This window comes from Oncorhynchus gorbuscha, linkage group LG08, assembly GCF_021184085.1.
Source record: "Oncorhynchus gorbuscha isolate QuinsamMale2020 ecotype Even-year linkage group LG08, OgorEven_v1.0, whole genome shotgun sequence".
NCBI classification, from domain to species: Eukaryota; Metazoa; Chordata; class Actinopteri; order Salmoniformes; family Salmonidae; genus Oncorhynchus; species Oncorhynchus gorbuscha.
The window spans coordinates 76,178,651-76,193,235 of record NC_060180.1 but is presented as its reverse complement, the minus strand read 5'-3'; the positions used below and the strand labels follow the sequence as shown (position 1 = coordinate 76,193,235).

The 14,585-nt window shown below is 51.0% G+C and overlaps 1 protein-coding gene across 1 annotated transcript in view; it reads left to right on the top strand.

Annotated features, from left to right (window-relative positions):
- LOC124040699 (microtubule cross-linking factor 1-like) overlaps window positions 1-14,585 on the top strand; it is a 137,003-nt gene that overhangs the window by 74,345 nt on the left and 48,073 nt on the right. The window contains exon 9 of the mRNA XM_046357774.1: window positions 11,769-12,002. Within this exon, the coding sequence (XP_046213730.1) occupies window positions 11,769-12,002 (234 nt within the window). The remainder of the gene's footprint in view (window positions 1-11,768; window positions 12,003-14,585) is intronic.

The following is a 14,585-nucleotide window of genomic DNA, read 5'->3' as shown; positions in this document are numbered from 1 at the left end:
CACCACCTCTAGACATTCTGTTGTCTTCATACCATTCACCACCTCTAGACATTCTGTTGTCTTCATACCATTCACCACCTCTAGACATTCTGTTGTCTGACATTTGTCTTCATACCATTCACCACCTCTAGACATTCTGTTGTCTTCATACCATTCACCACCTCTAGACATTCTGTTGTCTTCATACCATTCACCACCTCTAGACATGTCTGTTGTCTTCATACCATTCACCACCTCTAGACATTCTGTTGTCTTCATACCATTCACCACCTCTAGACATTCTGTTGTCTCATCATTCACCACTAGACATTCTGTTGTCTTTCATTCACCACCTCTAGACATTCTGTTGTCTTCATACCATTCACCACCTCTAGACATTCTGTTGTCTGTTGTCTTCATACCATTCACCACCTCTAGACATTCTGTTGTCTTCATACCATTCACCACCTCTAGACATTCTGTTGTCTGTTGTCTTCATACCATTCACCACCTCTAGACATTCTGTTGTCTTCATACCATTCACCACCTCTAGACATTCTGTTGTCTTCATACCATTCACCACCTCTAGACATTCTGTTGTCTTTGTCTTCACCTCTACCATTCACCACCTCTAGACATTCTGTTGTCTGTTGTCTTCATACCATTCACCACTAGACATTCTAGACATTCTGTTGTCTGTTGTCTTCATACCATTCACCACCTCTAGACATTCTGTTGTCTGTTGTCTTCATACCATTCACCACCTCTAGACATTCTGTTGTCTTCATACCATTCACCACCTCTAGACATTCTGTTGTCTTCATACCATTCACCACCTCTAGACATTCTGTTGTCTTCATACCATTCACCACCTCACATTCTGTTGTCTTCATACCATTCTAGACATTCTGTTGTCTTCATACCATTCACCACCTCTAGACATTCTGTTGTCTGTTGTCTTCATACCATTCACCACCTCTAGACATTCTGTTGTCTTCATACCATTCACCACCTCTAGACATTCTGTTGTCTTCATACCATTCACCACCTCTAGACATTCTGTTGTCTTCATACCATTCACCACCTCTAGACATTCCTCTAGACATTCTGTTGTCTTCATACCATTCACCACCTCTAGACATTCTGTTGTCTTCATACCATTCACCACCTCTAGACATTCTGTTGTCTGTTGTCTTCATACCATTCACCACCTCTAGACATTCTGTTGTCTTCATACCATTCACCACCTCTAGACATTCTGTTGTCTGTTGTCTTCATACCATTCACCACCTCTAGACATTCTGTTGTCTTCATACCATTCACCACCTCTAGACATTCTGTTGTCTGTTGTCTTCATACCATTCACCACCTCTAGACATTCTGTTGTCTGTTGTCTTCATACCATTCACCACCTCTAGACATTCTGTTGTCTTCATACCATTCACCACCTCTAGACATTCTGTTGTCTTCATACCATTCACCACCTCTAGACATTCTGTTGTCTTCATACCATTCACCACCTCTAGACATTCTGTTGTCTTCATACCATTCACCACCTCTAGACATTCTGTTGTCTTCATACCATTCACCACCTTGTCTGTTGTCTTCATACCATTCACCACCTCTAGACATTCTGTTGTCTTCATACCATTCACCACCTCTAGACATTCTGTTGTCTGTCTTCATACCATTCACCACCTCTAGACATTCTGTTGTCTTCATACCATTCACCACCTCTAGACATTCTGTTGTCTTCATACCATTCACCACCTCTAGACATTCTGTTGTCTTCATACCATTCACCACCTCTAGACATTCTGTTGTCTGTTGTCTTCATACCATTCACCACCTCTAGACATTCTGTTGTCTGTTGTCTTCATACCATTCACCACCTCTAGACATTCTGTTGTCTTCATACCATTCACCACCTCTGACATTCTGTTGTCTTCATACCATTCACCACCTCTAGACATTCTGTTGTCTGTTGTCTTCATACCATTCACCACCTCTAGACATTCTGTTGTCTTCATACCATTCACCACCTCTAGACATTCTGTTGTCTTCATACCATTCACCACCTCTAGACATTCTGTTGTCTGTTGTCTTCATACCATTCACCACCTCTAGACATTCTGTTGTCTGTTGTCTTCATACCATTCACCACCTCTAGACATTCTGTTGTCTTCATACCATTCACCACCTCTAGACATTCTGTTGTCTTCATACCATTCACCACCTCTAGACATTCTGTTGTCTGTTGTCTTCATACCATTCACCACCTCTAGACATTCTGTTGTCTTCATACCATTCACCACCTCTAGACATTCTGTTGTCTTCATACCATTCACCACCTCTAGACATTCTGTTGTCTGTTGTCTTCATACCATTCACCACCTCTAGACATTCTGTTGTCTTCATACCATTCACCACCTCTAGACATTCTGTTGTCTGTTGTCTTCATACCATTCACCACCTCTAGACATTCTGTTGTCTTCATACCATTCACCACCTCTAGACATTCTGTTGTCTTCATACCATTCACCACCTCTAGACATTCTGTTGTCTTCATACCATTCACCACCTCTAGACATTCTGTTGTCTTCATACCATTCACCACCTCTACACATTCTGTTGTCTTCATACCATTCACCACCTCTTGGCCAAACCCGCACGACGCTGGGCCAAACCCGGGACAACGCTGGCCTAAACCCGGACGAGGCTGGGCTAAACCCGGGATGACGCTGGGCTAAACCCGGGACAACGCTGGGTCAAACCCGGGCCAAACCCGCACGACGCTGGGCCAAACCCGCCCGACGCTGGGCCAAACCCGCACAACGCTGGGCTAAACCCGGGACAGCGCTGGGCTAAACCCGGACAACGCTGGGCCAAACCCGGACAGCGCTGGGCTAAACCCGGGACAACACTGGGCCAAACCCGCACGACGCTGGGCCAAACCCGCACGACGCTGGGCTAAACCCGGGACAACGCTGGGACAAACCCGGGACAACGCTGGGCCAAACCCGGGACAACGCTGGGCCAAACCCGCACGACGCTGGGCTAAACCCGGGACAACGCTGGGCCAAACCCGCACGACGCTGGGCTAAACCCGGGACAACGCTGGGCCAAACCCGGGACAACGCTGGGCCAAACCCACACGACGCTGGGCTAAACCCTGGTACAACGCTGGGCCAAACCCGGGCCAAACCCGCACGACGCTGGGCCAAACCCGCACGACGCTGGGCCAAACCCGGGACAACGCTGGGCTAAACCCGCACGACGCTGGGCCAAACCCGGGACAACGCTGGGCCAAACCCGGGCCAAACCCGCACGACGCTGGGCTAAACCTGCACGACGCTGGGCCAAACCCGGGACAACGCTGGGCTAAACCCGCACGACGCTGGGCCAAACCCGGGACAACGCTAGGCCAAACCCGCACGACGCTGGGCTAAACCCGGGACAACGCTGGGCCAAACCCGGGCCAAACCCGCACGACGCTGGGCCAAACCCGCACGACGCTGGGCTAAACCCGCACGACGCTGGGCTAAACCCGCATGACGCTGGGCCAATTGTGCGCCGCCCTATGGGGACTCCCAATTCCGGCCGGTTGTGACACAGCCTGGAATCGAACCAGGATGTCTTTAGTGACAATTCAAGCACTGAGAAGCAGTGCCTTAGACCGCCGCACCACTCAGGAGCCCATGAATTGACAGGCACCTAAAATATTTTAGCCAATCCTCTTGCTGTAATACATTTGACTATGACTGTGCTGTATTGGGGGGGGGGGGTGTATTGAATGTTAGAACACAGTGTATTGAATGTTGTTGGACATGCGGGGGACCAAGGTGGTGCCCTCTAAATTCTGTGACACAGTGGCCATTCTATACATATTGTGCTTTCACCTGCACACACAAGAGTATATTATCTCTGACTCAGCATAGTGTCATGTAGCTACAGTACATCAGATAGGTGCTTCAGCTTCCAATAACACACACACACACACACACACACACGGTACCATGGTGTACTGTTCAACAGATAGATGCTCCAACGCCACACACACACACACACACACACACACACACACACACACACACACACACACACACACACACACACACACACACACACACACACACACACACACACACACACACACACACACACACACACACACACGGTACCATGGTGTACTGTTTAACAGATAGATGCTCCAACGCCACAGACACACACACACACACGCACACACGCACACACACACACGGTACCGTGGTGTACTGTTTAACAGATAGATGCTCCAACGCCACACACACACACACACACACACACACACACACACACACACACACACACACACACACACACACACACACACACACACACACACACACACACACACACACACACACACACACACACACACACACACACACACACACGGTACCGTGGTGTACTGTTTAACAGATAGATGCTCCAACGCCACAGACACACACACACACACACACACACACACACACACACCATGGTGTACTGTTTAACAGATAGATGCTCCAACGCCACACACACACACACACACACACACACACACACACACACACACACACACACACACACACACACACACACACACACACACACACACACACACACACACACACACACACACACACACACACACACACACACACACACACACACACACACACACACACACACACACACACACACACACACACGGTACCGTGGTGTACTGTTTAACAGATAGATGCTCCAACGCCACACACACACACACACACACACACACACACACACACACACACACACACACACACACACACACACACACACACACACACACACACACACACACACACACACACACACACACACACACACACGGTACCATGGTGTACTGTTTAACAGATAGATGCTCCAACACCACAGACACATAACTGCTGTTACTCGACTCGGCATCAGATGTTGGCGTGCGTGATGGCGTATTCTCTGTTTGATAAACACGCTTTAGCTCAGCCACCGAGAGCAGAAAAGGTCATCGAGGACCCGATGGCTTATACTGGCCAAGAGAAATTGGACACTATTATGTAACGATAAACACTCTGACCAGGGACGTTGTTTCTAAATATATTGTTACAGTTGGGAGGTGGGATTTCAGTTTCCCCTCTTAACATAATCTGTGAGGTGGAGAGAGTGAATGAATGAGAGGATGAATGAAAAAACAGCTTTGGTATAGTAGGATTACCGCTCTGTGTGATTTACATTTGAGGAGAGAGAGAGAGGAGGGCAGGGGGGGGGGGGAGGGCAGGGGGGGCAGGGGGGGGCAGGGCATGGTGGGAGAGGAGGAAGAGGGAGGGGAGGGAGAGGGAGGGGGAGGGGAGGGGAGGGAGAGGGAGGGCAGGGGGAGAGGGGGGGGGAGGGGGGGGGGGGCAGGGCATGGTGGGAGAGGAGGAAGAGAGGGAGGGGAGGGAGAGGGAGGGGGAGGGAGAGAGGAGGGCAGGGGGAGAGAGAGAGAGGAGGGCAGGGGGGGCAGGGCATGGTGGGAGAGGAGGAAGAGAGGGAGGGGAGGGAGAGGGAGGGGGAGGGAGAGAGGAGGGCAGGGGGAGAGAGAGAGAGGAGGGCAGGGGGGGGGGGCAGGGCATGGTGGGAGAGGAGGAAGAGAGGGAGGGGAGGGAGAGGGAGGGGGAGGGAGAGAGGAGGGCAGGGGGGGAGAGAGAGAGGAGGGCAGGGGGGGGCAGGGCATGGTGGGAGAGGAGGAAGAGAGGGAGGGGAGGGAGAGGGAGGGGGAGGGAGAGAGGAGGGCAGGGGGGAGAGAGAGAGAGGGGGCAGGGGGGGCAGGGCAAGGTGGGGGAGAGGAGGAAGAGAGGGAGGGGAGGGAGAGGGAGGGGGAGGGAGAGAGGAGGGCAGGGGGGAGAGAGAGAGAGGAGGGCAGGGGGGGCAGGGCATGGTGGGAGAGGAGGAAGGGAGGGAGGGGAGGGAGGAGGGAGGGGGGCAGGGCATGGTGGGAGAGGAGGAAGAGAGGGGGGAGGGAGAGAGAGGAGGGCAGGGGGGGCAGGGCATGGTGGGAGAGGAGGAAGAGAGGGAGGGGGAGGGAGAGGGAGGGGGAGGGAGAGAGGGAGGGCAGGGGGGAGAGAGGGAGAGAGGAGGGCAGGGGGGCAGGGCAAGGTGGGGAGGAGGAAGAGAGGGAGGGGAGGGGAGGGAGGGGGAGGGAGAGAGGAGGGCAGGGGGGGAGAGAGAGAGAGGAGGGCAGGGGGGGGCAGGGCATGGTGGGAGAGGAGGAAGAGAGGGAGGGGAGGGAGAGGGAGGGGGAGGGAGAGAGGAGGGCAGGGGGGAGAGAGAGAGGAGGGCAGGGGGGGGGCAGGGCATGGTGGGAGAGGAGGAAGAGAGGGAGGGCAGGGGGAGGGAGGGAGGGCAGGGGGGGAGAGAGAGAGAGGAGGGCAGGGGGAGAGAGAGGGCAGGTGGGGGGAGAGAGAGAGCAGGGCATGGTGGGAGAGGAGGAAGAGGGAGGGGAGGGAGGGGGAGGGAGGGAGAGGAGGGCAGGGGGGGGGGGAGGGCATGGTGGGAGAGGAGGAAGAGAGGGAGGGAGGGGGGGAGGGGGAGGGAGGGGAGGGCAGGGGGGGAGAGAGAGAGAGCAGGGGGGGGGCAGGGCAAGGTGGGAGAGGAGGAAGAGAGGGAGGGGAGGGGAGGGAGGGAGGGGAGGGAGGAGAGAGAGAGGAGGGCAGGGGGGCAGGGCATGGTGGGAGAGGAGGAAGAGAGGGAGGGGAGGGGAGGGAGGGGGAGGGAGAGAGGAGGGCAGGGGGGGGAGAGAGAGAGGGAGGGGGAGAGAGAGAGGAAGAGAGGGGGAGGGGAGGGAGGGCAGGGGGGGAGGGAGAGGAGATGGTGGGGGAGAGGAGGGCAGGGGGGAGAGAGAGAGAGATGGTGGGGAGGAGGGCAGAGGGGGGAGGGGAGAGAGAGAGGAGGGCAGGGGGAGAGAGAGAGGAGGGAGGGGGAGAGAGAGGAGGGAGAGGGAGGGGGGAGGGGAGGGAGGGAGGGAGAGAGGAGGGCAGAGAGGAGAGAGAGAGAGAGAGAGAGAGAGAGAGAGAGAGAGAGAGAGAGAGAGAGAGAGAGGCGGGAAGGGGGAGAGAGTGGAGGGCAGGGGGGAGAGAGAGAGGACGGCAGGGGGAGAGAGAGAGAGAGGAGGGAGGGGGGAGAGAGGAGGGGAGGGCAGGGGGGAGATAGAGAAAGGAGGGCAGGGTACTCTACAGGGTAGACTGTACTCTACAGTCTGTTGGGTTAGAGAGTACTGTACTCTACAGTCTGGGTCAGAGACATCACTAGGGTTATGTACTGTACTCTACAGTCTATTGGGTTAGAGACATCACTAGGGTTATGTACTGTACAGTCTATTGGGTTAGAGACATCACTAGGGTTATGTACTGTACAGTCTATTGGGTTAGAGACATCACTAGGGGTATGTACTGTACAGTCTATTGGGTTAGAGACATCACTAGGGTTATGTACTGTACTCTACAGTCTATTGGGTTAGAGAGGACGCGGTGCAGGTCCTAACCCAGGCACTTGTCATCTCCCGTCTGGATTACTGCAACTCGCTGTTGGCTGGGCTCCCTGCCTGTGCCATTAAACCCCTTCAACTCATCCAGAACGCCGCAGCCCGTCTGGTGTTCAACCTTCCCAAGTTCTCTCACGTCACCCCGCTCCTCCGTTCTCTCCACTGGCTTCCAGTTGAAGCTCGCATCCGCTACAAGACCATGGTGCTTGCCTACGGAGCTGTGAGGGGAACGGCACCTCAGTACCTCCAGGCTCTGATCAGGCCCTACACCCAAACAAGGGCACTGCGTTCATCCACCTCTGGCCTGCTCGCCTCCCTACCACTGAGGAAGTACAGCTCCCGCTCAGCCCAGTCAAAACTGTTCGCTGCGCTGGCCCCCCAATGGTGGAACAAACTCCCTCACGACGCCAGGACAGCGGAGTCAATCACCACCTTCCGGAGACACCTGAAACCCCACCTCTTTAAGGAATACCTAGGACAGGATAAGTAATCCCTCTCACCCCCCCCCTTAAGTTTTAGATGCACTATTGTAAAGTGACTGTTCCATTTACATTACATTTAAGTCATTTAGCAGACGCTCTTATCCAGAGCGACTTACAAATTGGTGCATTCACCTTATGACATCCAGTGGAACAACCACTTTACAATAGTGCATCTAAATATTTTAAGGGGGGGGGGGGGTGAGAAGGATTACTTTATCCTATCCTAGGTATTCCTTAAAGAGGTGGGGTTTCAGGTGTTCCACTGGATGTCATAAGGTGAATGCACCAATTTGTAAGTCGCTCTGGATAAGAGCGTCTGCTAAATGACTTAAATGTAATGTAAATGAGATGTCACTAGGGTTATGTACTGTACACTACAGTCTATTGGGTTAGAGACATCACTAGGGTTATGTACTGTACTCTACAGTCTATTGGGTTAGAGACGTCACTAGAGTTATGTACTGTACATTCTATTGGGTTAGAGACATCACTAGGGTTATGTACTGTACTCTACAGTCTGGGTTAGAGACATCACTAGGGTTATGTACTGTACAGTCTATTGGGTTAGAGACGTCACTAGGGTTATAATATAATAATAATAATAATATATGCCATTTAGCAGACGCTTTTATCCAAAGCGACTTACAGTCATGTGTGCATACATTCTACGTATGGGTGGTCCCGGGGATCGAACCCACTACCCTGGCGTTACAAGCGCCATGCTCTATGTACTGCACTCTACAGTCTATTGGGTTAGAGACATCACTAGGGTTATGTACTGTACTCTACAGTCTATTGGGTTAGAGACATCACTAGGGTTATGTACTGTACTCTACAGTCTATTGGGTTAGAGACATCACTAGGGTTATCTACTGTACTCTACAGTCTATTGGGTTAGAGACGTCACTAGAGTTATGTACTGTACATTCTATTGGGTTAGAGACGTCACTAGGGTTATGTACTGTACAGTCTATTGGGTTAGAGACGTCACTAGAGTTATGTACTGTACATTCTATTGGGTTAGAGACGTCACTAGGGTTATGTACTGTACAGTCTATTGGGTTAGAGACGTCACTAGGGTTATGTACTGTACAGTCTATTGGGTTAGAGACGTCACTAGGGTTATGTACTGTACTCTACAGTCTGGGTTAGAGACATCACTAGGGTTATGTACTGTACTCTACAGTCTATTGGGTTAGAGACATCACTAGGGTTATGTACTGTACTCTACAGTCTGGGTTAGAGACATCACTAGGGTTATGTACTGTACTCTACAGTCTATTGGGTTAGAGACATCACTAGGGTTATGTACTGTACTCTACAGTCTATTGGGTTAGAGACGTCACTAGGGTTATGTACTGTACTCTACAGTCTATTGGGTTAGAGACTCTAAATAATATATATGTATGGGAGTGTATATACTGTAAGTAAATATGTATGGGAGTGTATATACTGTAAATAATGAATATGTATGGGAGTGTATATACTGTAAATAATGAATATATATGGGAGTGTATATACTGTAAATAATGAATATATATGGGAGTGTATATACTGTAAATAATGAATATGTATGGGAGTGTATATACTGTAAGTAAATATGTATGGGAGTGTATATACTGTAAATAATGAATATATATGGGACTGTATATACTGTAAATAATGAATATATATGGGAGTGTATATACTGTAAATAATGAATATATATGGGAGTGTATATACTGTAAATAATAAATATGTATGGAAGTGTATATACTGTAAATAATAAATATGTATGGGAGTGTATATACTGTAAATAATAAATATGTATGGGAGTGTATATACTGTAAATAATGAATATGTATGGGAGTGTATATATTGTAAATAATGAATATGTATGGGAGTGTATATACTGTAAATAATAAATATGTATGGGAGTGTATATACTGTAAATAATGAATATGTATGGGAGTGTATATACTGTAAATAATAAATATGTATGGGAGTGTATATACTGTAAATAATGAATATGTATGGGAGTGTATATACTGTAAATAATGAATATGTATGGGAGTGTATATACTGTAAATAATAAATATGTATGGGAGTGTATATACTGTAAATAATGAATATGTATGGGAGTGTATATACTGTAAATAATAAATATGTATGGGAGTGTATATACTGTAAATAATAAATATGTATGGAAGTGTATATACTGTAAATAATGAATATATATGGAGTGTAGGCTACATACTTCAGGGCTCTGGGGCCTGGTTAAAGACTTTCTTCAGGGCTCTGGGGCCTGGTTAAAGACTTTCTTCAGGGCTCTGGGGCCTGGTTAAAGACTTTCTTCAGGGCTCTGGGGCCTGGTTAAAGACTTTCTTCAGGGCTCTGGGGCCTGGTTAAAGACTTTCTTCAGGGCTCTGGGGCCTGGTTAAAGACTTTCTTCAGGGCTCTGGGGCCTGGTTAAAGACTTTCTTCAGGGCTCTGGGGCCTGGTTAAAGACTCCCTTCTTCAGGGCTCTGGGGCCTGGTTAAAGACTTTCTTCAGGGCTCTGGGGCCTGGTTAAAGACTTTCTTCAGGGCTCTGGGGCCTGGTTAAAGACTTTCTTCAGGGCTCTGGGGCCTGGTTAAAGACTTTCTTCAGGGCTCTGGGGCCTGGTTAAAGACTTTCTTCAGGGCTCTGGGGCCTGGTTAAAGACTTTCTTCAGGGCTCTGGGGCCTGGTTAAAGACTTTCTTCAGGGCTCTGGGGCCTGGTTAAAGACTTTCTTCAGGGCTCTGGGGCCTGGTTAAAGACTTTCTTCAGGGCTCTGGGGCCTGGTTAAAGACTTTCTTCAGGGCTCTGGGGCCTGGTTAAAGACTTTCTTCAGGGCTCTGGGGCCTGGTTAAAGACTTTCTTCAGGGCTCTGGGGCCTGGTTAAACTTTCCCTCCCCTGGTTACTTTCTTCAGGGCTCTGGGGCCTGGTTAAAGACTTTCTTCAGGGCTCTGGGGCCTGGTTAAAGACTTTCTTCAGGGCTCTGGGGCCTGGTTAAAGACTTTCTTCAGGGCTCTGGGGCCTGGTTAAAGACTTTCTTCAGGGCTCTGGGGCCTGGTTAAAGACTTTCTTCAGGGCTCTGGGGCCTGGTTAAAGACTTTCTTCAGGGCTCTGGGGCCTGGTTAAAGACTTTCTTCAGGGCTCAGAATGTTTCCTGGTTAGGTCACATGGTCATGGAACTCTCCAGGATCGATGAAAAGCTCTGGGACCTAGATATACAGTAGTTTTCAACTAGGGGTCATGTGGGGAAAACTCCTGACCTTAACCCCCCCCCTTTCCACCTCCCTACCCACAACAATGAGGAAATACTGGAGAATAACAACATGTTCCCCTCCCTACCTCCCTATCTCCCTACCTCCCTATCTCCCTATCTCCCTACCCCACATATCACCACCAACCCTCCTCTCTTCCTCTTATCACCCTTCCCTTTCCACCTCCCTACCCACAACAATGAGGAAATACTGGAGAATAACAAAATGTTCCCCTCCCTATCTCCCTACCCCACATATCACCACCAACCCTCCTCCTCTCTTCCTCTTATCACCCCTTCCCTCCCTCCCAACCTCCACTCCCTCCCTATCTCCCTACCTCCACTCCCTCCCTATCTCCCTACCTCCCTCCCTCCCTACCTCCCTACCTCCACTCCTTCCCTATCTCCCTACCTCCCTCCCTCCCTACCTCCCTCCCTCCCTCCCTCCCTACCTCCACTCCCTCCCTATCTCCCACCAGGATGAGGAGCGGAGACGGCTGGATCCGCAGGGTGTGAGGCCCAGGGGAGGTCTGGATCTTACGGGCCTGCAGGCCCACGAGGCTCCCTGGGTCCAGGAAAGAACCCTACTGCAGCAGGAGGTCCGGTTGTTCAGACACAACACCATCATCTTCTATATGAAGCTACGCTGGATCCTTATGCACTGGAGGCTGGGGAAGAGGACAGAGGCAGGGGAGGAGGCCGCACACGCAGAGGTGAGATGACTGGCTAGAGGTAGAGGCTGAACCCCAGGTAGTTTAGTCTGGAGGCTGGGGAAGAGGACAGAGGCAGGGGAGGAGGCCGCACACGCAGAGGTGAGATGACTGGCTAGAGGTAGAGGCTGAACCCCAGGTAGTTTAGTCTGGAGGCTGGGGAAGAGGACAGAGGCAGGGGAAGAGGCCGCACACGCAGAGGTGAGATGACTGGCTAGAGGTAGAGGCTGAACCCCAGGTAGTTTAGTCTGGAGGCTGGAGAAGAGGACAGAGGCAGGGGAAGAGGCCGCACACGCAGAGTTGAGATGACTGGCTAGAGGTAGAGGCTGAACCCCAGGTGGTTTAGTCTGGAGGCTGGGGAAGAGGACAGAGGCAGGGGAAGAGGCCGCACCCACAGAGGTGAGATGACTGGCTAGAGGTAGAGGCTGAACCCCAGGTAGTTTAGTCTGGAGGCTGGAGAAGAGGACAGAGACAGGGGAGGAGACCGCACACTCAGAGGTGAGATGACCGGCTAGAGTTAGAGGCCGAAACAAATCAAATCAAATCAAATTGATTTATATAGCCCTTCGTACATCAGCTGATATCTCAAAGTGCTGTACAGAAACCCAGCCTAAAACCCCAAACAGCAAGCAATGCAGGTGTAGAAGCACGGTGACTAGGAAAAACTCCCTAGAAAGGCCAAAACCTAGGAAGAAACCTAGAGAGGAACCAGGCTATGTGGGGTGGCCAGTCCTCTTCTGGCTGTGCCGGGTGGAGATTATAACAGAACATGGCTAAGATGTTCAAATGTTCATAAATGACCAGCATGGTCAAATAATAGTAAGGCAGAACAGTTGAAACTGGAGCAGCAGCATGGCCAGGTGGACTGGGGACAACAATGAGTCATCATGTCAGGTAGTCCTGGGGCATGGTCCTAGGGCTCAGGTCAGATGAAACTGGAGCAGCAGCATGGCCAGGTGGACTGGGGACAGCAAGGAGTCATCATGCCAGGTAGTCCTGGGGCATGGTCCTAGGGCTCAGGTCCTCCGAGAGAGAGAAAGAAAGAAGGAGAGAATTAGAGAATGCACACTTAGATTCACACAGGACACCGAATAGGACAGGAGAAGTACTCCAGATATAACAAACTGACCCTAGCCCCCCGACACAAACTACTGCAGCATAAATACTGGAGGCTGAGACAGGAGGGGTCAGGAGACACTGTGGCCCCATCCGAGGACACCCCCGGACAGGGCCAAACAGGAAGGATATAACCCCACCCACTTTGCCAAAGCACAGCCCCCACACCACTAGAGGGATATCTTCAACCACCAACTTACCATCCTGAGACGAGGCTGAGTATTGCCCACAAAGATCTCCGCTACGGCACAACCCAAGGGGGGCGCCAACCCAGACAGGATGACCACAACAGTGAATCAACCCACTCAGGTGACGCACCCCCTGCAGGGACGGCATGAGAGAGCCCCAGGTAGTTTAGTCTGGAGGCTGGGGAAGAGGACAGAGGACAGAGACAGGGGAGGAGACCACACTATCAGAGGTGAGATGACTGACTAGATGTAGAGGCTGAACCCCAGGTAGTTTAGTCTGGAGGCTGGGGAAGAGGACAGAGACAGGGGAGGAGACCGCACACTCAGGGGTGAGATGACTGGCTAGAGGTAGAGGCTGAACCCCAGGTAGTTTAGTCTGCTGGCTGGGGAAGAGGACAGAGACAGGGGAACTACCCATTTATTTATTTCAACATTTCCAGGCCTATTCTGCAACGACACACTCACTCATGAGACTCAAAATGAATGTAAAAGTAATTCATAGGAGGACTCACTTATCTGTCCACGTGCCTGCTCAGGAGCTCCAGTCCTGGTCGAGTCTTATCTGTCCACGTGCCTGCTCAGGAGCTCCTGTCCTGGTTGAGTCTTATCTGTCCACCTGCCTGCTCAAGAGCTCCTGTCCTGGTTGAGTCTTATCTGTCCACGTGCCTGCTCAGGAGCTCCAGTCCTGGTCAAGTCTTATCTGTCCACCAGCCTGCTCAGGAGCTCCTGTCCTGGTCAAGTCTTATCTGTCCACCTGCCTGCTCAGGAGCTCCAGTCCTGGTCGAGTCTTATCTGTCCACGTGCCTGCTCAGGAGCTCCAGTCCTGGTCGAGTCTTATCTGTCCACCGGCCTGCTCAGGAGCTCCAGTCCTGGTCGAGTCTTATCTGTCCACGTGCCTGCTCAGGAGGGCTCCTAAGGAACAAACCAAAAGGCAGTCGATCACTTAGGAGGATTGAGCTGAGTACCTTTGGTTAGAACACGGTGACCAAACAGTGTATAACAGGGCTGGCGCAAAAGCCTGCATTCCCAATAGTTCTCCAGGAGGAGGGTTGACATCTAGCTCAAAACACTCAATCAATCATCAGCGCAGGATCGCGTCGTTTGATTGGTCAACTGAGTGATTGATTGACTGACTCTCAGTTTGTTGGTTGGTTGGTTAGTTCACTGATTTACTGCTGCTCTTCCTGCTTTGTAGTTGTTTAATAACCTTGTTATTCCATGTCTGTAGTTGTGTTTAATAACTTTGTTATTCCGTGTCTGTAGTTGTGTTTAATAACCTTGT